Source organism: Physeter macrocephalus, chromosome 12 (genome assembly GCF_002837175.3).
Source record: "Physeter macrocephalus isolate SW-GA chromosome 12, ASM283717v5, whole genome shotgun sequence".
Classification (NCBI taxonomy): Eukaryota; Metazoa; Chordata; class Mammalia; order Artiodactyla; family Physeteridae; genus Physeter; species Physeter macrocephalus.
In genome coordinates, this window is record NC_041225.1 from 43,039,633 (window position 1) to 43,066,617 (window position 26,985).

The 26,985-nt window shown below is 38.2% G+C and overlaps 1 protein-coding gene and 1 long non-coding RNA gene across 3 annotated transcripts in view; both read right to left on the bottom strand.

The window, feature by feature from the left end:
• Positions 1-3,624: 3,624 nt before the first annotated feature.
• On the bottom strand, positions 3,625-11,221 carry LOC129392634 (uncharacterized). The gene is made up of 3 exons (XR_008618846.1): positions 10,315-11,221; positions 9,877-10,005; positions 3,625-7,088 (listed from the first exon to the last, which is right to left on the bottom strand). It is a non-coding gene; the product is annotated as an uncharacterized lncRNA (long non-coding RNA).
• A 114-nt stretch (positions 11,222-11,335) lies between these two features.
• The window catches only part of ATAD2B (ATPase family AAA domain containing 2B), a 148,942-nt gene continuing 133,292 nt past the window's right edge, over positions 11,336-26,985 (bottom strand). For both annotated transcript variants that reach the window (XM_024118530.3, XM_024118529.3), the window contains exons 23-27: positions 22,743-22,865; positions 19,509-19,646; positions 15,401-16,084; positions 12,694-12,821; positions 11,336-12,384 (exon numbers count right to left, since the gene is read on the bottom strand). In XM_024118530.3, coding sequence (XP_023974298.2) covers positions 12,241-12,384; positions 12,694-12,821; positions 15,401-16,084; positions 19,509-19,646; positions 22,743-22,865 — 1,217 coding nt within the window. In that variant the 3' untranslated portion in view covers positions 11,336-12,240. The remainder of the gene's footprint in view (positions 12,385-12,693; positions 12,822-15,400; positions 16,085-19,508; positions 19,647-22,742; positions 22,866-26,985) is intronic.

Consider the following 26,985-nt stretch of genomic DNA (forward strand, 5'->3'; position numbering starts at 1 on the left):
CTCAGTCTGTGCTTCTGCAGCTCCTTCTGTCTGGGAGGCCTTTCCTATCCTGAGGCCTCAGCTCAGGCATCAGGTTTCTCAGGAAGGCTTCTCTGAGGCTGGGCTACATGCTCCTCCTCTGTACACCTATAGTGCCTTATGCAGAACTCAACTGTAACACATGCCATGTTATACTGAAATGACGTTCGTGTGTCCGTCTACCCATACAAGAAGTCAAGCATAGTGATTAAGAGCATCAACTCTGGAGCCAGACTGCCTGCATTTGAATCCTGGCTGTGTGACCTTGGGCGAATTACTTTATGTCTCAGTTTCCTGGGCTGTAAAATGAGGATAATAATAACTTATCTCATAGGGTTCTCATAGGATTAAACAGTTTCTATCTGTATTTGTGAAATACTCAGAACAGTCCCTGCCACCTAGTAAATGTGATATAACAATCTCATTGAAGATAGACACAATGTCTTGCCCATGTTTACTTTCCCTCAAATTGATGACTTTTACACTAGTCCAAACTAAAGGATTAGTGCCCAAACTAAGTCAGCTGCAGTGAAGATGGAGAAGGGGTGATGGATATTTGACAAGTTTAGAGGGAGAAAAAAATCAACAGAACATGCTGCATGATTAGAATGAGATGCACCATAAAGAGGATAAAATTTAGGATGACAGGATTTGGATAACTGATGGATATGGTTTTATTCATAAGATGGAAAATATAAGAAAAGCAAAAAGGGAAAAGGAGAGTTCTTGGCAAATTTTTAACAAAATGCTTCATGCAATGCTTAAAGAAAGAACACTTTAAAAAAATAGTTTGAACCCTGATCAACCATGACAGAAATCTGGCACAATACATCTAAAAGAACTTAAGCTCCTTGAAGACAGGGACTTTTTCTGTTTGTTTGGGTTTTTTTGCTGCTTTATTTCCAACTCCTGCAACAGTGCCTGGCATACAGTAGGCACTTACTGTGTATTTGTTGAATCTATGAAAGGATGATTTAGATAAGTTTCAGCTTTCTATGTCAATTAAACCAAAAAGAATTACACATTTTCTATGTGTCCAGCATTGTTTTAAATTCCTACAAGGAATATAAAATATACTACTTCTTTTGTATCCCCTTTCCCACGCGAATAAATGACTAAGATTTACATAACACTAGTAATTTACTACGTTACACAGTACAAAATACAGCTAAGTTCCGAGGATGAATGATACCGTACCAGAGATTTATTGGTGTAGAATCTAGGCCCACTCCTGAAATATGAGCAAGATTTCAACAGATAAAGATACTCCAGGTGGTGAAAGTGATACGATATAATATGAAGGGTCACAAGAAACTAAGAAAAAGTTTTGGTAAAGTGGGACTAGACTATAGAAAAGCCAGGTAGAGGCAAAGGGCAAATAAAATGTCAGCTCCCTCGGAAGGGTTCCCTCATTGCCTCCATTCCTAAACAGAATTACCCTTCTTAGAACTCTGAACAACACTGTGTTCCCTCTATTACAGCCCTTAACCCACTGAATCATTACTACTAGTATTTGTACCAACTGCCCCTAGCAGACTATAAGCTCCTTAAGGATAGAGAATATGTCACCTGTGTATCACATATGTCTAGCATAGTGCCTAGGACATAACAGACATACGACTGTGTGGGCAAGAGAGGGAATTTGTATTTTAAAAAATAGCCAAGGGCTTCCCTGGTGGCGCAGTGGTTGCGAGTCCGCCTGCCGATGCAGGGGACGCGGGTTCGTGCCCCGGTCTGGGGGGATCCCGCGTGCCGCGGAGCAGCTGGGCCCATGAGCCATGGCCGCTGAGCCTGCGCGTCTGGAGCCTGTGCTCCGCAGAGGGAGAGGCCACGGCAGTGAGAGGCCCGCGTACCGCAAAAAAAAAAAAAAAAAAAAAAAAAATAGCCAAGAGGTAATTTTTCAGGTGTTTAGGCATAGGGATAAAATGAAGTAGGTACTTAGTCTCTCACTTTACTGTAGTTTTGAGTCCAATGGAAACTAAAACTGGATACATAAACCCAGCTTCATCCTTGGAGCCCTCAAAACTTGACTGAGACTCAAATGCAATTATAAACTCTCTAAGCATTCAGATAAAGCTTTATTTTTTTTAATAAATTTATTTATTTATGTATGTATTTTTGGCTACATTGGGTCTTTGTTGCTGCACACAGGCTTTCTCTAGTTGCAGCGAGCAGGGGCTACTCTTTGCTGTGCTGCATGGGCTTCTCAATGCGGTGGCTTCTCTTCTTACGGAGCACGGGCTTCAGTAGTTGTGACATGCAGCCTCAGTAGTTGTGGCTCACGGGCTCTAGAGCACAGGCTCAGCAGTTGTGGCGCAAGGGCTTAGTTGCTCCGCGGCATGTGGGATCTTCCCGGACCAGGGCTCGAACCCATGTCCCCTGCATTGGCAGGCGGATTCTTAACCACTGCGCCACGAGGGAAGCCCCAGGTAAAGGTTTAAAAAAATCTGTTTCCCAGGTTTATCATTACCAGTCTTTTGATACAGACAATCAAAAGTAAAAATTAGGGACTTCCCTGGTGGTCCAGTGGTTGAGAGTCCGCCTTCCAATGCAGGGGACGTGGGTTTGATCCCTGGTCAGGGAAGTGGGATCCCACATCCCGCGGGGCAGCTAGGCCCATGCACCACAACTACTGAGCCCACATGCCACAATTTCAGAGCCCACGTGCTCTGGAGCCCATGTACCACAACCAGAGAGAAGCCCGCGCACTGCAATGAGGGATCCTGTGTGCCGCTGCTGGGACCTAATGCAGCCAAAAATAGATAGGTAAATGAATGAATATTTTTTTAACTTTCTTTTTTTTTTTTTTGCGGTACGCGGGCCTCTCACCGCCGCGGCCTCTCCTGTTGTGGAGCACAGGCTCCGTGGCCATGGCTCAAGGGCCCAGCCGCTCCGCAGCATGTGGGATCTTCCCGGACCGGGGCACGAACCCGTGTCCCCTGCATCGGCAGGCGGACTCTCAACCACTGCGCCACCAGGGAAGCCCATGAATATTTTTTTAAAAAGTAAAAAGTAAAAATTATACAATCTGCAAAACCAAGAAAAACAAAGTCTTACTCAAACAGTTCCTTTTTACTGTGAAAAAAAAAGGAAAAAAAGAAAATTAAAGATTTATATAGAGGCAGATTAGTATACTAATCTTGGGACATGAAAAGGTGTCTCATGGCAGACAGCAGAAACATGGGCAATCTAAAGCCAAGAACATTCTATTCACTTAAAGCAACAAGCCCCTCAAAATTCTGATACGAAATCTCTCTCCACATTTAAATTCTACGTATTGTTCAAAATACACTGATAACTACCTGATTAAAGAGAAAACACTATAGAATAAGTGAAACATACTACCTGATCGTCCATTGTAGCATAGTCTTCCAATTAAAAAAACAAATTTCAGAAGTAATCCATTTGCTTCTATACAACGACTTTTAGACAATCTTCAACTGAAGTTAAAACCACACTTTCTCAACAGAAAAACTTTTAGATAAAAAAATACTGAGGGCTACTAAAATCTAAAAGAATCATATAACAAGATTTTTGGCGTGCTTAATTAATAAACATCAATACGCCCTAGCTACAAAACAATGAGTTCAGCTAGAAAAGTAGCATTGCATTTGCAGCCAACAGTAATCATAATTAAGCTAAAGAAAGACATGTTTTTCTTGTCATCTTTATTCAAGTATTTCACAGCAGTTATATTACAAATTACAGTAAATGTTCAAAATTCCAGAATTCAAAAATTAAATAATTTATTTCAAACTAATGTAAAATGAAGTCAAATGCAAAATATCAACTTAACACAATTCTAAATTAAACCTCAAACCCAAAACAGACCATAGTTGATGAAGTCTACTTAATCTGCAAAGTAGACACACATGACTGAAACCAAAGAGGACTCCCAAAGTCTAAATAACCAAATGTACAAAATACAAAAGATGTAGGTACAAGTCCAAATTCAAGCTTACAATGTGATTACAAATAATAATTATAATAACAATGGCATTCAGCTACGGGACCTGACACTGAAGATACCTACTGAATAGCACCATAGCTGAACCAACTTAATCAAAAAATGGGAAGATATTACCACCCCACTCCCTAAAAATAAAATCCAGTAAACCTACAAATACATTGGCATATGAGAAAAATCAAGTCATGAAAGGACATAAAAAAAAAAATAATAATTAATCACAGGTGAGATTCAAGCTCAAAAACACAATTAACTCCACAGCCATCAGTTTCAACCCTAGTGCGGTTCCATCATCTTCGAAAGGCTCCTATGGTCCCCACAGCTGAGCATTAACTATTGTTGGGCTGTGCCGTGATACATATTTTAGTGATCTGAGAGCAAGGTTTTACACAGGAGCTTATCATTTATAATGCTCACAATAGGAAATAAGAACAGAGGTCAATTTGTACATATTTTTGCCAATGCTATACGGCAAAAATTAAGAACTTACAGAAAGGTAAACAAAATTGAGTCCACTTGGATAATTTCACAAGCTGCTTTAAACTATAGAACCACCAGATATCTGTAAAATAAGAAAAACTGGTATAGTGTGTGGGGGGAAAGGGGCCAGAGGAGTTGGTACAATTTCAGCTCATTTTTCTCCCCTTGGCATTAGATTGGCTTTCTCTTTAAGACCTAAACTGTTCAAAGTGGCAGTTCCTATCATACTGAGGTTGCCTCCTATTTCTCCATCTATATCAAGGTTAAAATTAAAAAACTTGATCTTTTGGAAGCATTTTAATGCTAAACAGAAATAAATTTCCCTTGTCAAACTCACTGATGGCTAAAATCTTAATTAACTTGTACAAATTTAGTAAACTACTAAGAACATGTGCATTTTTTTTTCCATTCACAAGTGCTGCTGTTACTTGAACAGAATGCTTCTGAATTAGAGTAACTGGAATAAATATTTAAAGAAAAATAGTGCAGCAAGAACCTGAGACTTGCAAAAAACCCTTTTACCAGAAACTTGCTACAAAAAATCTGCTACATCTTATTTCATCAAATCTTTAAATTCTGTAACAATTTCCATCAAAATACAAAATGCTAATGTATTAGACTGTAAAATAGCTTGAACTGGTATGATGGTAATAAATACTAAAGTAAGCATGAAAATCCTCCCAATAATCAAATTAGAGGTTTCAAATAACCTCCCCTTTAAAATTGGTTCATCGTTAATCGCACTTGCCCACCTTAAAATACAGTGTGTCTACATGGGTAGTATCTTGAATTATATATGACTAACTGAATATTATGAAAACTTCCTAGGTATAAAGAAAACAAGTGGCATTATTTAAAAATTAAACTAGAATTAGAAGGCATAAAATGTTAATGTAAATGCAAAGAAGCACTTCAGATTACTGCAGTAGCCTTGGCCAAAGTGTGCTTTCTGCGCTGGCATCCGGCACCCTACAAAGCCAGAGACGAGGAGACAAGTACCTTAGCTTCAGCATGTAAACGGTGGCAAAGTGAATACAGAACTCTGTAGACACTGTTGGTAACTAAAATACAAAAAGCTGAGGTAGCTCATTTTCTCTGCAGTAGTCCAAGACTGTTTGCTCTAATTAAAACCCAAACTACATGTGTTGCATATATTGTAAAGACACACCTGCAGCTAACAGCTATAATGAATGAAGATATTAAGAAAACTTGTCAAAATTTTCTACTTTTTTGTTTAAAAATCATCTGATAAAAAATGTCACTGCACTCCCTTTGTCTCTTTGCAACTGCCTAGACTGTGTCTCTGAATTTGTAGAAAGTTTTTGTAAAACTAGTAACCCATTAATTAATTTTAGATAAGTACAAGTCACAGAAATCGCTTAACAAGATCCAAAACAGGTTCCAATCAAAATGAATAATTGTGAAGGTAAGCTTATGATAAGGGATTTAAACATTAATACTGTTATTCAAGGACCATACCAGAGCTCACTTGCAACTATGCATATAGAAAATGAATTTTATGGAACTTCTGACAAATTCCTCTCTTTTCTGTCCATTTGGCAAGTCCTGGCTTTAAACCAAAACTGTAACAATTTATTATACATGAAAATCGTTCTTCTCGGGGAACTCAAACATGAATAACTATTAAACTGCCATTGACAGAAGAAAATAGAATGTCACTCTATTTTCTGACCATCATTGTCATCCATACCAAAAAGGGTGTATGTTTTTTGATGGACTGTGCATTTTTTGTTGTTGTTCTTTTATTATATGTTTCTTAAACAGAAACGGACCATACAGGAAAACTTACCATTTTAGTATATTATGTGGCTTAACCACTGTCTTGATCGAGTTTTGAAAACAAGATAGGCATTTTATACCAAAACACTGGTTGCCTCTTAATGATACAGAGTATCAAAACTTACTTTCAGGGTTTTGACCAAAGAAAACATTCTAATTCATTTGCTACAAGTAAGCCCATCCTTGTGTTTAGCCTTATCTTTCTCGAATAAAAAGGCACATTAAAGGCAGTTCTAAAGAGCCTAATCTAATTTCATCCAGTTTCTTCAGTTTCCCACCAGAATATACCATAGCCAACTTTAAAACAGGCTTCAGTCCGTTACCCAGAAGAAAAAATAAAAACAAATATGATAAAAGGGGGGCGCGGGGGGGGATACAGGTTGCCCACTGTTTAAACAATTCAACACACTTAGAACTGCCCCATCCCGTTTCCTCGTGTTTGCTGGCCTGCTCCCTAAGAGAGGTCTCCAAAAGAGAGCGCACAAAAGGAGGAGCGGAAGTGAGAGCAGTTTCTGTAGCACCAAAATCTCCAATCTGTGGGGTTGTATTTTTTATTTGTGGAAAATACAACATGTTTCTGAAGTTCTGTTTGGTTCTTGTAGGCTGGTTGGTTTCAGGTACCTGAGACAATAGCACCAAATTCAACAGAGAGAAAGAATGAGTGAGAGAGCACTTTACACCAAGGCTCTGCACATAATTGGTGCAATTTGAAATTGAATGGCTCAGAAGACTGCTCTGGCAGGAGCAGATTGGAGAGGATAAACCACTCTTCTTGAAAGGTTCATAGGAATGTCTCAAACATATGAACTGTTCTTTCCATCTCCTATAAGGGGGGAAAAAGTACACGTTATCTATTAAAGGAAAGACAAAAGCATTACAGAAAAATTCACTTCAAACTCTAGATAAACAATTTTAGATACAAAGTTAAGCTTTAAATATACTCCTGATTACAGTACCATAGCTACTGTGTAAGACTATCTGCCCTAGACACTTCCAAATGCCTCCTATTTTACATTTAGGCTAATGAGGATAGTGCTAGCAACAATGAGTACTTATTGTGCCAGATACTGTACTAAGAAATTTACATGTAGAAGTAATCTGCCAGCTAAAAACAGCAGAGTCAGGATTTGAATACAGGTAAGCCTCACTCCAGAGCCTGCACCCTTCCTGACTCATTATAATTCGACTGACTCCCAAAGCACAATGAATGTATATTCAGTATAATAAACCTTGTACCCAAAGTAGAATGCACCCTGCTCCCAGCGCTACTCACCTCAGTCACAGATGAAATTTAAAAAAAAAAAAAAAAAAAAAAAGCCAGAAAGAGTCGATGCCATCAACACCAGGAATGGCACTCACTGATGATTCTGCTAAAGATTCCTTCTCTCCTAAATGAGACCCCTAGATTACAGGGTTCCAAGACCCATATTGCAAGATGTTTCAACTGCTGAAGAGTACTCAATCCATTCACGCTAATCAAATGTCAAGCATGTGAACATAGAAGTTCTAGAATTTTTAAAAAGTAAAGAACCCTACCCCACACATTACATTCAGATGGGCAAATGTCAAATACATCTAAGACATTTGGTTTTCCCTTCCATCTTTAAACACCTCCAAAGAAATTATATCCTACCTCTCTACAGAACTAACAGGCCATACTAACAGATTATCATCTGATCAAAAAGTTCTTATAAATGACCAATCAAAATTACTTCTGCTAAATGTTTCATCATGTTACTGAGTAGGAGAAAAGTTCTGTTATAAAATACCATATCCAATACTATCCCAATTTTAAAATATATATTCACACTTTTATACACATTATGTACATCTAGACATCTTTAAAGGATGAAAGATATTCTAAAAGATTAACGCTGATTAGTTTCCTCTAGATGGTGGGATATGGGTGATGTTTTTATTTCTGTTATTTCTATATATTGTATAAGGTCAGTATAGATTCATAAAAATGTGACTCATAAAAATGTGATTACAAAGTAACTTTTAAATGCTCTTTTGCTTTGATTCAAGTCCAATACAGGCATACCCCGGAGATGTTACATTCCAGACGAAAGCAAATAAAGTAAATCATACAAATTATTTAGTTTCCCGGTGCATATAGAAGTTATGTTTACACTATACTGTGTAATGGCATTGTGTCTAAAGAACAATGTACACACCTTAATTTTAAAAATGCTTTAAAAAATTTCTTAAAAAAATGCTAACCATCATCTGGGCCTTCAGCGAGTCATAATCTTTTTGCAATAACATCAAAGATCACTAATCACAGGGACTTCCCTGGTGGCACAGTGGTTAAGAATCCACCTGCCAATGCAGGGGACATGGGTTCGAGCCCTGGTCCGCGAAGATCCCACATGCCGCAGAGCAACTAAGCCCGTGCGCCACAACTACTGAGCCTGCGCTCTAGAGCCTGCGAGCCACAACTACTGAAGCCCACGGGCCACATCTACTGAAGCCCGCACGCCTAGAGCCCATGCTCTGCAACGAGAAGCCACCGCAATGAGAAGCCTGCGCACCACAACGAAGAGTAGCCCCCGCTCGCTGCAACTAGAGAAAGTCCGTGTGCAGCAACAAAGAACCAATACAGCCATAAATAAGTAAGTAAATAAATAAATAAATAAATAAATAAATAAATTTAGAAAAAAAAAAGATCACAGATCACCATAACAAGTACAACAATGAAAATGTTTGAAATACTGCAAGAATTACCAAAATGTTAACACAGAAGCACGAAGTGAGCAAATGCTGCTGGAAAATGGTGGTGTTGCCACAAACCTTCAATTTGCAAAGAACGCAATACCTTCACAGTGCAATAAAACAAGGTATGCTTATATGCTTTATTACACATGCAAAATAATCACATCCTCTACACATAAATCTTTAACATACTAGAAATACTTCTTGAGAGCAGACTTTTGTCTTATTCATTTTATTTGCTCAGATGACCTCAAAAAGAAGTGTGATTTAATCATGTAAATTATATGAATAAGAGATATAAGCTCGTATTTATAAAAAACTTTCTTATGGCCCAGAGTTGTCCAGAAAGCGAATGGTTCACCTCTAAAGTGTCTAAGCACAAGGACAACCACTCCTTCATGTGGTTATTTCACAGGACTAGATCTGATTAAATGAGATGACTCTTAAGTTCTCTTCCAATCATTAATAGGGTGGCCAGTAAGTCTCATGGCCCATGCCAACTCCTTTTAACCAGTAGTGGCTGCCTAGGGAGCAGTGGTAACATGGACTGTGAGGCCATGCTCACATTCAATAGGCCAAAGTGATATGCTTAATTGGTCAAGTCAGTGATAAGTAAGGGAGGGGAGAACTGTGACATGCTAATCTGTGTATTTGCCAACCATGAACCTCTGTGTTTTGATGAACAAAGAATCCCAGATTACTTCTGTCCTGAGACAAAATGGTACCAAGAGTATATTTTTGTAACTCTTAATGATTCTTCTAATCTTAAATCTTCAAACCACTCTTCAGTTACTTGGTGAAAGATTTAGACTAAAATAACTTTTTTTTCCTCTTTTCTTTGGGACAAGTAAAAGCACATATTTGTTTATTCCACAGATGAACTAATAAGCACTCACCTCTACAAGTTGTGATTTGTCATAATCTTTACGGTGACGGTAGATGCACTGACTAAGAAGAGAATATAATCTCTCAAGTTGATCAACTGCCAGATTGTTGCTTTTATCTACCAACAAATCAAGCAATTTCTAAGAAAAATTAAAAGAAAAAAGAATAAAATGAAATTTGATTTCATTGTTCAAACTGAAACGGTTCCACTCAAATGCTAGGCAACAGACATCACATGCTATGGTGTAATAGTGACACCTGAGTTTAGAAGATTCCAGGGCTTAGTTTATTACCAAGAACATTCTCATATTTCTAAACCCCTCAAAACACACACAACTCTTTTTCATTAGAAGCCCTAAAGTACTTATATTCCTAGGTTAAAGCAAAAGATTATCAAAACTAGCTTTATTTCCATTCATTTAAAACTGCCTGGGAAGAGCTAAGCTTACCTTCAATCTCTCATGATCAACTATAAGAGGTGGCACAGGCTCAGATGGCTCTTCTGGAACCAGTTCCAGGCTTGTTGTTTTTGCCTGCTCTAAAATTAACTTACGATATTTCTTTACTTTAGAAGCACCTACAATTGGGGGGAAAAAAAAAAAAAAAAAAAAAAGCACTGCAGCAAATAAAAGTTAAGAAAAATCAGACAAACAATTATACATTCTTTTACCCACCACAAATCCTTTTGGAATAAGGGTGTAATTCTTTAAATAATAAATGATTTTTTTGAGGGGGGGTAAGACTAAGCAACCCAGATTAAAGAGAACTAGACCACAACTATGAAAGCCAAGTTATACCAGAATATCATCTTAACAAACATATCCCCTAAAAGGAAGATAAGAGTAATCTTCAGCTCTAAGCAGTAACTTATAAACTGTTTTCATTCTCTGTATGACAATCATTTTAAAATTTGGGAGCTCTCAGAACTAGAAGAAAGGAAGCAACCTAGAAAAGCAGGTACTAACACAAAGTGAGGCCAACCTGCCTCATATTTGCCTCCCAATGCAAAACATTTTCTTCAACATTGCCTGAAATGTCTTACTTTTCTCTGTTACACTGCCTGTGTTACACAAAATTTTCTCTTAAAAATATAAACCCATTAAAAATGCAAAAGGTCTAGTGTCCTTTCCTACCACCTTAGAGTGAATTAGTATAATCTAATTACTTTCCTCCCAACATCTTGCTGAGAACAGCCACACTGAAAAAACAGAAACTGTGAGGTCGCTGAGTATAACTTGACAGCGCCAGGCACCCTGATGGGTAGGGAGGGCAGGTAAGCCATCAAGCCTTCCGCTCCCTAAGCAGGAGCGCTCTTAGAGGAGGCTGAGGGGGGAGGAACACAGAGACAAACTTGGACTGGTTCAGAACTTTATACAGGACCTGGCCCATGCTCAATAAGTAAGTAAATAAATAAATAAATAAATAAATAAATTTAGAAAAAAAAAAGATCACAGATCACCATAACAAGTACAACAATGAAAATGTTTGAAATACTGCAAGAATTACCAAAATGTTAACACAGAAGCACGAAGTGAGCAAATGCTGCTGGAAAATGGTGGTGTTGCCACAAACCTTCAATTTGCAAAGAACGCAATACCTTCACAGTGCAATAAAACAAGGTATGCTTATATGCTTTATTACACATGCAAAATAATCACATCCTCTACACATAAATCTTTAACATACTAGAAATACTTCTTGAGAGCAGACTTTTGTCTTATTCATTTTATTTGCTCAGATGACCTCAAAAAGAAGTGTGATTTAATCATGTAAATTATATGAATAAGAGATATAAGCTCGTATTTATAAAAAACTTTCTTATGGCCCAGAGTTGTCCAGAAAGCGAATGGTTCACCTCTAAAGTGTCTAAGCACAAGGACAACCACTCCTTCATGTGGTTATTTCACAGGACTAGATCTGATTAAATGAGATGACTCTTAAGTTCTCTTCCAATCATTAATAGGGTGGCCAGTAAGTCTCATGGCCCATGCCAACTCCTTTTAACCAGTAGTGGCTGCCTAGGGAGCAGTGGTAACATGGACTGTGAGGCCATGCTCACATTCAATAGGCCAAAGTGATATGCTTAATTGGTCAAGTCAGTGATAAGTAAGGGAGGGGAGAACTGTGACATGCTAATCTGTGTATTTGCCAACCATGAACCTCTGTGTTTTGATGAACAAAGAATCCCAGATTACTTCTGTCCTGAGACAAAATGGTACCAAGAGTATATTTTTGTAACTCTTAATGATTCTTCTAATCTTAAATCTTCAAACCACTCTTCAGTTACTTGGTGAAAGATTTAGACTAAAATAACTTTTTTTTCCTCTTTTCTTTGGGACAAGTAAAAGCACATATTTGTTTATTCCACAGATGAACTAATAAGCACTCACCTCTACAAGTTGTGATTTGTCATAATCTTTACGGTGACGGTAGATGCACTGACTAAGAAGAGAATATAATCTCTCAAGTTGATCAACTGCCAGATTGTTGCTTTTATCTACCAACAAATCAAGCAATTTCTAAGAAAAATTAAAAGAAAAAAGAATAAAATGAAATTTGATTTCATTGTTCAAACTGAAACGGTTCCACTCAAATGCTAGGCAACAGACATCACATGCTATGGTGTAATAGTGACACCTGAGTTTAGAAGATTCCAGGGCTTAGTTTATTACCAAGAACATTCTCATATTTCTAAACCCCTCAAAACACACACAACTCTTTTTCATTAGAAGCCCTAAAGTACTTATATTCCTAGGTTAAAGCAAAAGATTATCAAAACTAGCTTTATTTCCATTCATTTAAAACTGCCTGGGAAGAGCTAAGCTTACCTTCAATCTCTCATGATCAACTATAAGAGGTGGCACAGGCTCAGATGGCTCTTCTGGAACCAGTTCCAGGCTTGTTGTTTTTGCCTGCTCTAAAATTAACTTACGATATTTCTTTACTTTAGAAGCACCTACAATTGGGGGGAAAAAAAAAAAAAAAAAAAAAAGCACTGCAGCAAATAAAAGTTAAGAAAAATCAGACAAACAATTATACATTCTTTTACCCACCACAAATCCTTTTGGAATAAGGGTGTAATTCTTTAAATAATAAATGATTTTTTTGAGGGGGGGTAAGACTAAGCAACCCAGATTAAAGAGAACTAGACCACAACTATGAAAGCCAAGTTATACCAGAATATCATCTTAACAAACATATCCCCTAAAAGGAAGATAAGAGTAATCTTCAGCTCTAAGCAGTAACTTATAAACTGTTTTCATTCTCTGTATGACAATCATTTTAAAATTTGGGAGCTCTCAGAACTAGAAGAAAGGAAGCAACCTAGAAAAGCAGGTACTAACACAAAGTGAGGCCAACCTGCCTCATATTTGCCTCCCAATGCAAAACATTTTCTTCAACATTGCCTGAAATGTCTTACTTTTCTCTGTTACACTGCCTGTGTTACACAAAATTTTCTCTTAAAAATATAAACCCATTAAAAATGCAAAAGGTCTAGTGTCCTTTCCTACCACCTTAGAGTGAATTAGTATAATCTAATTACTTTCCTCCCAACATCTTGCTGAGAACAGCCACACTGAAAAAACAGAAACTGTGAGGTCGCTGAGTATAACTTGACAGCGCCAGGCACCCTGATGGGTAGGGAGGGCAGGTAAGCCATCAAGCCTTCCGCTCCCTAAGCAGGAGCGCTCTTAGAGGAGGCTGAGGGGGGAGGAACACAGAGACAAACTTGGACTGGTTCAGAACTTTATACAGGACCTGGCCCATGCTCAGGGCCACTAAGGAGACCCTTCCTCCTCCCTCCTGCATTAGCCCTCTTGGTCCCAAGCCTTTAAACAATTCCTTTGCCTCAATGCCTGCTATACAGATAAATAATACATGAACCAAAATGTTGCCTTCAAAAACATATACCCTGATATACCAGAGAAATTTTATATTTCAGAAAGCCTTTAGAGTGAAAGCCTTTATTTATAGTTCAATTAATATATGCTAGGAGTTTTGTTAAGACCATACGGATCCTCATTATTACATCCATGGACTTCTAGAGGCCCAAGAACCTGAATTAGGAACCACTACACGAGGTTAAATTGCTCTGACAGTTACAAATGAAAGCTTCAGGTAAAGCTTTTACATGACAAATATCTTTAAAGCTTTTAGATCACCAGTTGAACATAATATTCATTTAAACCTTTTCTGCAAGCTTACTAAAATCTCATAGTGAACTAGCATTAAAAAGAACTTCTCCTCCTCACCCATTCTGCCTCATAACAGGAATCTCTCCCTTTTTCCCACTCTGTCCCATTCATTACTTAACTCTAGCTTCAACACATTTTTTTTAAGTTCTGTCTATATGATAGCCCAGGATAAATAATGCTCTTAAAATTGCTTTCTATTATTAAATATTGGAGAAAAAGAAAAATTCTCAACAGGCAGCATTTAAGGACCGTACCTCTCTCTTTATCCATTAAAAGAATTCTAAGACTTTGAATAATACCATCCTACTCTCTAATTCTACTGGAGGGCTCAAAAAACTGGCATTAAAAAACTTTTCTCACATAGCCCAAATCCCAGGCTAACACTATACACTCCACACAATTTAGAGAGCATGATACAATTTCAAGATAACCTGGTATAAGAAGAGTGCTTATTCGGGAAGGAAATTCAGTACACTGAGCAGAGTAGATCTCTAAATCACCCATCTCACTATGGGCTAAAGAATACTGATAAACAACAAAGTGGGGCCAGAAACCCTCAACTCCCCCTTTCTGCTGCTTCTTAAAAGAATCATATATCCAAAGCAAGTCAAGAGTGGGCAGAGTGCTCTGACTCTGCGAGAATAAAGTAACTTTGACAGTGAGGATTCTGCTGCTTTCTTCCACCACTGGTCGTATAGATAGAGTCTCCTAGACTAAACATCCCTCAGATTCAACTAACAGTGACTGCCTGGCATGAATATACCTTAGTATGTGCCAGATACCAGGAGAGGCGATTAATATACATGACATATAATCCCTGCAGTGACACCATTCTGAAGTTTAATTTAGAAGATAAAAGACACAGGGTTGGAGAGTATAAGCAACTAGCTCAGAGTCACTGATTATAATGAACAGGAGTGGTAATTTAATGTGGGTTTATATGACTTTACTATACCATACTGCTACAGTATCCAAGTCTTCTCACCCACCCCCAGCCCACTCCAATAATCCTTCTGTTAGAAATCCATCTTTTTAACACTTGTGGATCTACTCAGCTTTTAGTCATAAATCCATTAGGACAGGGGTGATAATCAGGTGGGAGGCAGAAGAGGAAGCAGCCAGGTAAGCAATGCATTCTGGATCACAAACCCTCTGAAACATTCACCAAAATTTATTATGTATGTGTACACTTTTCTAGGGAAAGGGGTGAAAACTGTAACAGATTCTCAAAGGGGTATAATTAGTTATCAACTATGGCTACTGGGGACCAGGTAAAATATGCACTTAATTAACTCTGGAGTTAAAACCTTCAGGAAAATTATTAAAACATTAGCTCTACCTTCTTTATCCAGTTCTGCATCTTTAACCTCCACATCAGGGCCAGGTTCAAACTTCTCATTATTGCTACATTCCACTGCCTCTAGTTTCTCAGGATCATCTCCATGATTTTCATTTGAAGTTTCTGGTTTTTCTTTTGACTGCTCCTCCAGAAGATTCTTTTGTTCAGAACTACATTTGTCTCCACTACCACAGAAAGAAACTACTTCAGCTTTGCCATTCTGACACTCCAGAAGCGGTATTCCTTCAAAACTGTCAGTGGAGGCCTCACCGTTTAGACAGCTTCCTTTAAGGAAAGACTCTTTCCTAGATGTCTGTTCTGGATTTAGAGAACTGCTGCTGTTGACGAGTAGAGACTCATTTGAACTTTCCTCTTCAGTAGATGCAAAGTTCTCTTTTGTGCCCGCTCCGTTGTTAAGCCTCTGCCCCTGGTCCATGTCCATGATGTCACACGATGATTCATCATTGGTCATAGAGAAGTCTCCAGTCTCTTCTCCATTTTCTTCATGGCAGTCAGTGCTTACCTCAAACTCTCCATTTTCTAGCAATTTCCTGTCCTCCATATGATTCTCATAGTCAGCAAATTTGGTGTCCTCTTCATCTTTTTTTAAATTATTGACTTTCCTTTTCTTAATAATTCCTTTACCCCACTGTGATCGCCGCCTTGATTTTCTCCGAACTCGAACTATTTTACAAAGAAGGGAAAAAGATATGTAGAACTTGGAATGCAATGCCTGTTTTACAAATGTTTATTAAATAAGACCCAAACGAAAGTAAACCCATACTAGCGTAACACAAAGACAAAAACTACTTAGCTCTTGACATCCATGCTGACTAATCCTCACAAACTACAAGTAAAATGGATATGAAGTCAGGGATAAACTCTGAAGAATGAAAGAAATTTAAATTTATTTCCATGTGAGTTTACTCAGCACTCATTTTTTACCACTGCCCTAGATTCTACTTTATAGCTGTTCCTAATTCCTAACATCCAGGGGCCAAGCGTACTATACACACATTTAGGGAATGACCACATTACCAAGCTGCCTGGAAGGTTTGGGGCTATAGCCCTGGACTTCCACCAGGAAAATGAGTGCTTTGTCAGCAAGATCACCCAAAAGCTCCTAAACCATGAAAGGAAATTAAAGTATGATCCAGTATATGAAGAGAGAATAGTTACTGGTATCCCTACAAAGCAATCTCAGAAGAAATAGAAGCCCTATGAAGGTTATATAGACAATGTGGTTAGCCAGCTGTTAGCCATCTACCACAAATCGTTCACCTATCAGGATCAATTTCTTGCAAAGTTGTTATTTGAAAATATGTAGAAAAATTAAGCCCTCTGCTATCAAGGCAGCAACAACATTAACAAACAATGAAAATAAATATTTGGTCAGTTATGTGAAACGGGAGACCTACAAAAGTTGTAGGGACTATACTCTTAGATGTTAGAAACTATCATGAGCTTTTATGAGTAGATAGCTGGTACTTCCAGGTAATGATGGACCCAGGAATCTTCAATTTCCCATGTATGTATCAAAGGTAGCTGGGTATGCAAGTCGATCCCATTGTCCCTTAAATAAAAAGTTAACTTTTATTTTGCAATGTGGGACATTTTCACAAAGAAATTTAAATACAAAGTTATTAAAGCAAACTAGTTAAGCTAGAGACCTATCACTTCTGGTGTCGAACACCGAATTCTAAACATTAGTTTGTTGAAAGCCATCAGAGTAAAAATAATTCATTTTTTTCCAAGGCTATAAATATAATGTCAAATCTGGCTTAATTTTAAAAGAGGTAATATGTATTTTTAATATGACAATGTTGAAAGCTTCCTGGGCAAAGACATTTTTAAAAGAAAATACAAATATGAGACCGCTAAGTGTAGATTGTTTAATCCACAGTTTAAAAACTGCTTTTGAAAGACAAATAGAGGGGAATGTGGTCTTAAGACAACCCTCACTTCTTTACTCTAGCACTTAATATGAACTTGTGATCTATCAACAGTATATAGTGTGTTTACAAACTTTTCCCATCCTTTCATCTTTAATCCTTACTGAGTCTCTGTAAAGACACCAAGGTATTCACAAGTGTTGACAAATTTTGTCATAACTATCACTCTTCTTTCTCATCTAAGAATAAATCCACTAAAGGTTTCTAAAATCATTTGCAAAATTCAAGTTATTTAGTTATTTATTTTGGCTCAAAATTTATTTTGCCTTCAAAACTGTACTATCGTTACCATCATCTCTCCATTCCTTTATCCCCTATTAATTTCTATTTTTTCAATTTACAGTTATAGGGTAATTGGAGATGAAATTTCTATATCAGTCTACTTTTAAAAGCACAGGCTATAGTGATAGGCATTCATAAGCATTCCATCACTTATATGAAAAACTAATCCAGTCCACATTAAAAGTGTAAGAAAAGTATTCAGCTTGCTCTTTCTCTAAAATGTAGAACTGTTAGGTTTTACTACCTGACAAGTCACTCCTGACATTGTGTCCTTGCTTATTCTCCAATAACCAAAGGTACAAGAGGTTCCCTTTTTCTTTCCTCACTAAGCCATGGAGCACTAGAGCCAGAGGCTGGACCCTTCTTGATCAGGAGGCAGCTCAATTCCTTAAAATGTACTCATACCTTAAGCAAAGGTTAGGAGCCCTTCTGAAGTAAGTTTATTTCTAATGCTTTCTAAGAAAAAGAAAATATTCTTATTTGGGGAGAGGTCAAACTAGAGATATTTTCCCCGTCCTTTTATAATCACTTCTAATGCTTAGTATGATTTTGGTAAAATAAGAGGAATTGGTTATATACGTGCCACAAGAGTAGGGATTTTTGTTTTAGTCACTGCTCTATCCCCACAGCACCTGGCATGTGGTAGTATATATTTACAGAACTAATCTTTAATATACCCACTTCCTTTTTCAAGGGTGCTTTGTATGAAAAGCCCATTTAGAGGCACAATCTTTAAAATCAAGTTTTATAACATCTCTGAGTTTGTTTCCAAAACTAAGACCTTAGAAAAGCAACTCTTCCAAAGGGAGATTTAGACATATGATTTAAGTAACTTAATGTAAAACAGACAAACAATGAGTCACATATGCCATCTACTGGTAAGAGAAAACAGGACTCACATTTGTAGATTACAATAATATTTTAATACTTAAAGGAAATTAAAACTGTTTGAAGCCAATATTCAATGTGTTTTAGTTAGTAAATATTTTTATCAGTTGCAGAGAATGTAGGGCTTTCAAGGTTTAAATTAGAATGCTGTGTTACAGAATCCAGGTCACGATCCAAGTTGTAAAACTAGGATAAATAGCTTAATCAGTTTCATGGAACTAAATGCACCATTAAGTCCTTCAAATGTTCTCACACATGAATGCCACTTATCACAAAGAGAACAAGATAAAAAAAACTGAGTCTGGTTCATTCATTCAAATTCAATGCCACTGGTGAAAGAACTTATTATGGCCATCTTTACTGACAGTTGGAGCAGAATTACCACCTTTATATCAGAAGAACAGCGTATATCTTCCAAAGGTGGCTCTCTTTAGTGAAACATAAAGATTACATTAGGAAGATGCTGTGTTTATTAACATTTGTCTTTTAGAAATTTTACAGATCACCATGAATGAGGAAAAGTGAGGAGAACCCAGAACACTGAATTTTCCCCCTCTAAATATATCTGACTTAAACAAAACCAGTTAAAGAAGGCTACACAGATTTTTCTCAGAAAAATCAACTTCCTGCTGTTAATTCAGTCACTCTCCTAAGCCGGAGTGTCCATTTCCCACCATAACAAGAACATTCTGCATAACATACAGCAAGGGGTTGGAGGTGGGGTGGATCAAAAAAATCTACTGGCTCCACATCTCTATCTAAAAACCAAAGTTTAAAACTGAAGATATTCAAATCTAGTTCAATTACAACAGCAAGCACTGAATGGAGATAGGAGAAAAGCAAATAAGGTTAAAGAAATGTATTCTGATTCAGCATTTTACCCCACAAGCTATTAGCAGCCCTTTGGTATATGTGCTCAATTCCTAACACATCTGCCTCATTCGCAGTGGTTCCCACTACTGGATAACATGATCTCAAATACTCACATGCACATTTATTTGCAGAGCTGTGCCAGATATCCATTGGATTTCTTTGTTTGTGCCGAAATGCCTCTTCAACTCTAGTTTCCGTCTTTCGAGCTCCAGTACCATGAGGATTTATTTGTTCTGCTGTTACCGATAAGCCTGCAAGCAGAAGATAAGCGATACCTATTTAAATATTCCCAGCTACATAAACCAACAAGGTTAAAAAAAGTCTGAAATACAAAACTGAATTTTAAACTCATTAATTATACTTGGACAGTTTGTAATTCGGATGAAACAGTATCTTTTGATTTAAGATGGGAAAGAAACCAGATATAAAATCATAAAAATAAAATGGCAGGCCATGCTTATTTACACTTAATCCCCAAAGGGCCCTGTGTTTACTCATTTTACTTTGCAGAGGGATACATTTCACATTTTTATGACTGTGAGACAGTAAGATTATATATAGTCTAAAAGTCATGATTTCTGCCATCTTAGAAAGTATAAGCATGTATTGGGCCACTGAACCCCATTCATATGAACTGTTTCCATCTGACATTACCTGGCTGTCACACCACACTGCATAAGTTTGGTTTTCGTGCACTGACCTTCATAAAAATAACCATTCCATCTCAATTCTCTTTACTAGATTTCTTTCTTCTATAACATCCTTAAATGTTGCCTTCCTTAAACGTTTCTAAGGGCTGTCTCTGGAATCCCTTTTCTTCTCACTTTAATCTACACCTTCCACCACAAATATTCATGCCTTCAGCTCCTACTGGCATTGTATAATTATTCCCAAATTACATCTTTAGTCCAAAACTCTCTTGAGCTTCTGATTCATATCAGTTGCCTACTTGATATCACCAACTGGATACCCTAGAGATAGGTGAAATTAAAGATAACTGGTTTCTCTTTTCCCACCAAAAAAAACCTGTCCTTATATATTCCCTCTCTCTACTGGTGGTATTAGCATCTACTTGTCATTAAACCAGTAACATGGCAGCAAATTTTGCCTCTTCCTTTCCTTCACAACGCCCTCCACCCCTGCAGCTGCATCTCTCTCATGTTAATCCTACCTTCATTCCCACTTCACTAATTAAAACACTGGACTACTCCAACAGCCCTCCCCCCACCAAAAGCTTTATTGAGGTACAATTTACACAACATAAAAATCACTCATTTTAAGCGTACGATTCAGTGATTTTTAGTGAATTTACAGAGCTGTGCAATCACCACAGCAATCCAATTTAGGTAACTGTTCCAGGCAACCACTAGTCCACTTTTTGTCTCTATAGACTTGCCTTTTGTGAGCATTTCATATAAATGGAATCATGCAATATGTGCTCTTTTGTGACTGCCTTCTTTCACTTAGCATAACATTTCTAAAGTCCATCCATGTTGTACCATGTATCAGTACCTTATTCCTGTTTATAGCTGAGCAGTACGTCACTGTACAATATACCCTGTTTTGTTTACCCATTCATCAGTTGACGGACATTTGGGTTGTTTCCGGTTTTCAATTTCTGTGAATAATACTGCTATGAACATTCACGTACAAGTCTTTATATGGACATGTTTTCATCTCTCTTGGGTAGATCCCTACGAGTAGAATCACTGGGTCGTATGGTAAATATTATGCTTAACTTTTTAGAAACTGCCAAAATGTTTTCAAAACTGGCTCCAACAGCTTTTTTTTTTTTTTTTTTTTTTTTGCGGTACACGGGCCTCTCACTGTTGTGGCCTCTCCCGTTGCGGAGCACAGGCTCCGGACGCGCAGGCTCAGCGGCCATGGCTCACGGGCCCAGCCACTCTGCGGCACGTGGGATCCTCCAGGACCGGGGCACGAACCCGTGTCCCCTGCATCGGCAGGCGGACCCTCAACCACTGCACCACCAGGGAAGCCCTCCAACAGCTTTTTAACTGGTCTCTCATCCTCCTACCGAGCCACATTGAGACCTTGCTATTTCCTGCTGCCAAAGCAATTTACCAATCCATTCCACTGTTTCAAATACTTCTATGAATCCTACTGACTATGGCAATTGTTCTCAAACTTTAGTGTACATAAAAACCACTTGAGTTTGCTGAAGCACAGATTTCTCAGCCTTACTACTCTCAGAGAATCTAATTCGCTAGTTCTAAGATGATGTGGGTAATAAACACAAACACATTTTTAAAAACATAGACCTACAGGATAAAGTCCAAGCTCCTTAGCATGACATTGATTCATTCAAATATTTATAAAAAGCCTGTTGTATACCAGAGATAGTTCTAGGGACTGCAGTAGAGCTATGAATAAGACATTCACAGCACTTATATTCTAAATAAGGAGGAGAGAGACAACAGTAACAAAATGCCAAGTGCTATGGTGACCAGAGCCTAAAAAGATTAGGTGACCAGGGAAGGCCTCTCTAAGGCAGTAGAAGAAAAGCGTCTTCACAACTTCAATGTCCTGGACCCAGCTCACCTTCTGAGCTCTGTTTCCCACCATTCTGTACATCTTTAGCAATACCAAACAGTTTGCAGTTCTTCCGATACACCACATTATTTCACGTCTCTGCACCTGTATATGTAGTGTGCTGTGCTTACAATACCTCCTCCTTCTCTGTCACTGTCTCCCTTCCTCTACCTCACTAGAGACAACACTTCTATATTCATTCCCCAAACTCTGATCAAAATGCTAGGTTTCCTACCAGGAGGTCTCTCCTCTGTGCTACGAACATGCTTCGATCAGTGCATATGCCACACTATACTCAATTTGTTTTACACTTACTCTCTCCTACTAAAGTGTGAGTTCCTCAAGGACAGGATTATATATAGAACGAACAAAACACATCTGCTAATTCTGTGTTTATACTAACAAAATTGCACATAAATTCCAATAGGTTTAAAAAAAAGTATTCCTAAAAAAAATTTTTAAGTATCGGTATTAGATATAAACTGATGAAAATAAACCCTCTTCAAATATGAAAGCCTATCTAAATCCTTTAAGAACGGAAATCCATAATTAAAGACATATGCCTGCAAAAGAAATTTCACTAAGAAGTACTTTATTTCTGTAATTTGCACTAAAACTGTTACAGAAAGTAAAATTTTAAAACATCTTTGAGAATTTACATGACACATTTTCATATCAGAAATTAAGGATGGGCCTCAAAATACATTTTTGTAATACCAGCAACCGTAAAGAAACACCATTCAATGACATTCAATGACCTCTTACTCTTCAGTAGCAAGTTCATTTCTATAACTTACCTCTTTTTATTCTTGCTTCCTTAATTTCTTCACAGAGTTTATTAAATTCTGGATCCAATTCAGCTGCAATGATGGCATGTGCAGTGTCCTTCAGGGTACAAGCCCTGTGCCTAATTATTTTATCTGTTAAAAAGTTGGTATACATTTATTATACATACAAGTGAAATAACATGAACAAAGGGCATGTTAAAAAGAAAAGGAACACAAACATTTAAATAAAACTGTGACTTCAATGAGAAGCCTGGGCACCTCAACAAAGAGCAGCCCCCTGCTCGCCACAACCAGAAAAAGCCCGCACACAGCAACAGACTCAACGCAGCCAAAAAAAAAATTTTTTTTAAAGGTTTTATCAAAATAATTAATTAATTAATTCAAAAAACTGAAAAGCATTTCTAGCTAAGAAGCAAGCTCATTTAAATGAGCAAAAAATAAATATAATAAGCTACTCAATCAAGTTGACAATCCTCTGAGAACTATACTTTTAGAACTTCAAAGTACTAAGCCTAGTTAACAAATCATTACCTCAAAGATATGGCCTTATTTTATATTTTTCAAAAATGTATGACATTCGGGGCTTCCCTGGTGGCGCAGTGGTTGCACGTCCGCCTGCCGATGCAGGGGAACCGGGTTCACGCCCCGGTCTGGGAGGATCCCCCGGAGCCTGTGCTCCGCAACGGGAGAGGCCGCAACAGGGGGGGGGCCGCATACCACAAAAAAAAAAAAAAAAAAAAAAAAAAAAAAAATGTGTGACATTCAATAAAAATTTTTAAAAGATTTACAGGATATTCACTGTATGTCCAGCACCAGAGCTACCATGGATAGATGCTGAGATTTCAGAAAACCTACATAATTTTCTCCATGAGACAAAACTGGTCAAAACTATGCTAAAGTAAGGGTGACTGATTAAAAAATTGTGACAGAAACAGACAAATACAATAAGGCACTCTAAGATAAGAATGCAAGATGACATAAATTGCAGGTAGATCTAGAAGAGAAGTGCATACTCTGTTCTAGGTAAACTATACCTAAAATTGGTACTAAAAGAGAGTCTCTGCTTTACACTAACAGAGAAGTCCTCATTAACTAACAATATGCATAAACAGTGCTCCCTAGAGCTGTGCAACTCCAAGATATTAAAAGTCAAGTTAACATATCAAGGTCACTTAATTTGTAACAGAAATTAGCACTAGCATCTAAGTCACAAAATAACATCTGCTTTTTCATCTCTAGTAAAGACAAAAAGTATAAAGATGTATTTTATTTATAACTTTTCTTATTAGAAAGTCTAATAGTTCACTGTAGAAATCTTATAAAAACAAACATGCAGCACTCAAAAAGCAACCCACTGGTATATTTCCTTCCAATGTATTTTCTCTAAACTTTCACTCAATAAATATTGTCAACTGTACCAGGAAGTAAGTCAGGTGATGGCTACACAGTAGTGAACAAAACAGACAGGTCTCCACTTTCAAGAAGCTTTTCAGAATAGTATAGGAAAGAGGTATTTTACCAAATAATCTCATATACACATATAAACACCTCCTCCTACCCCTCCCTCACCCCCCAAAAAACCTGTAACAGCTATGATGAAAATCTACAGGATACTGGTGTGGACACCAATTTTGAATGGGCAAGTCAGGAAGCTGAGACTTAAAGCATGCATTGGGGTAGCCACTGACAAAGGGAAAAACCAGTGCAGGTTCAGAAAATACCATGTGAGAAAGTTCTGGAGTAAAAAGATCTTGGAGATTTTAAGAAACTGAAAGGTAGCCTAAGTGATTAGAACACAATAAGCAAGAGGCAACCAGGAATCTGACCATGTTGAAAGGATTTTAGATCTTATCCCAAGAGCAATGAAAAGTCATTGAAAAGATCCAAGCAGAGAAATTACATGATTTAAATGCTCATCTTTGAAAGATCTCTCTGGCTGTTCCCTAGAGACTGGACTGAGAGGGTCAGGCATAAAACCAGGGAGTATAATCGGAAGCCTCTTTTTAGTGAAAAGAGAAGAGAGAACTGAACCAGGTAATGGTGGTGGTAGTGAAGGAAAGGAAGACTACAGCTTTGAAATGTGTTCTCAATGACACAACTTGGTGGTAAAGCAGGGGGTGAGATAAGCATCAAGGAAGATTCCCTAGCTTCCTGCATGGAAAACAGGAGGATGGAAATACTGCTTACAAAAATAAAAAGTTAAAAAAAAAAAGTAAAAAAAAATTCCTAGAGTATAAATAGAAAGGAAGTAGGAAAAGAAGTTACAGATTTGTGCTAGTTTAAAGAGTTTAGTTTTGACATGACTAAAAAATATCCAAGAGAACCTGAGCCAAGATGGCAGAGTAGAAGGACATGCTCTCACTCCCTCTTGTGAGAACACCAGAATCACAACTAGCTGCTGGACAATCACTGACAGGAAGACACTGGAACTCACCAAAAAAGACACCCCACATCCAAAGACAAGGGAGAAGCCACAATGAGACGGTAGGAGGGGTACAATCACAGTAAAATCAAATCCCGTAACTGCTGGGTGGGTGACTCACAGACTGGAGAACACTTATACCACAGAAGTCCACCCACTGGAGTGAAGGTTCTGAGCCCCACAACAGGTTCCCAAATTGAGGGTCCGGCAATGGGAGGAGGAATTAATTCCTAGAGAATCAGACTGTGAAGCCTAGTGGGATTTGATTGCAGGACTTCGACAGGACTGGGGGAAACAGAGACTCCACTCTTGGAGCACACACACAAAGTAGTGTGCACATAGGGACCCAGGGGAAGGAAGAGTGACCCCAGGGGAGACTGAAGCACACCTAACTGCTAGTGTTGGAGGGTCTCCTGCAGAGGCGTGGGTGGCTGTGTCTCACCATGGGGACCAGGACACAGGCAGCATAAGTTCTGGGAAGTACTCCTTGGCGTGAGCCCTCCCAGAGTCCGCCATTAGCCCCACCAAAGAGCCCAGGTAGGCTCCAGTGTTGGGTTGCCTCAGGCCAAACAACCAACAGGGAGGGAACCCAGCCCCAGCCAACAGCAGACAAGCGGATTAAAGTTTTACTGAGCTCTGCCCACCAGAGCAACAGCCAGCTCTACCCACCACCAGTCCCTCCCATCAGGAAACTTGCACAAGCCTCTTAGATAGCCTCATCCACCAGAGGGCAGACAGCAGAAGCAAGAAGAACTACAGCCCTGCAGCCTGTGGAACAAAAAACACATTTACAGAAAGATAGACAAGATGAAAAGACAGAGGATTATGTACCAGATGAAGAAACAAGGTAAAACCCCAGAAAAACAACTAAATGAAGTGGAGATAGGCAACCTTCCAGAAAAAGAATTCAGAATGATAGTGAAGAGACTTAGAAGAAATAAAAAACAAACAAACAGAGATGAACAATACAATAACTGAAATGAAAAATACACTAGAAGGAATCAATAGCAGAATAACTGAGGCAGAAGAACAGATAACTGACCTGGAAGACAGAATGCTGGAATTCACTGCTGAGGAACAGAAAAAAGAAAAAAGAATGAAAAGAACTGAAGACAGCCTAAGAGAACTCTGGAACAACATTAAACGCAATTAACATTCGCATTATAGGGGTCCCAGAAGGAGAAGAGAGAGAGAAAGGACCTGAGAAAATATCTGAAGAGATTATAGTCGAAAACTTCCCTCACATGGGAAAGGAAACAGCCACCCAAGTCCAGGAAGCGCAGAGAGTCTCATACAGGATAAACCCAGGAGAAACATGCCAAGACCCATAGTAATCAAATTGGTAAAAATTAAAGACAAAGAAAAATTATTGAAAACAGCAAGGGAAAAAAGACAAATAACATACAAGGGAACTCCCATAAGGTTAACAGCTGATTTCTCAGCAGAAACTCTACAAGCCAGAAGGGAGTGGCATGATATACTTAGTGATGAAAGGGAAGAACCTACAACCAAGATTACTCTACCCGGCAAGAATCTCATGCAGATTCGATGGAGAAATCAAAAGCTTTACAGACAAGCAGAGGCTAAGAGAATTCAGCACCACCAAACCAGCTCTACAACAAATACTAAAGGAACTTCTCTAAATGGGAAACACAAGAGAAGAAAAGGACCTACAAAAACAAACCCCAAACAATTAAGAAAATGGTCATAGGAACATACATATCGATAATTACCTTAAACGTGAATGGATTAAATGCTCCAACCAAAACACACAGGCTTGCTGAATGGATACAAAAACAAGACCCATATATATGCTGTCTACAAGAGACC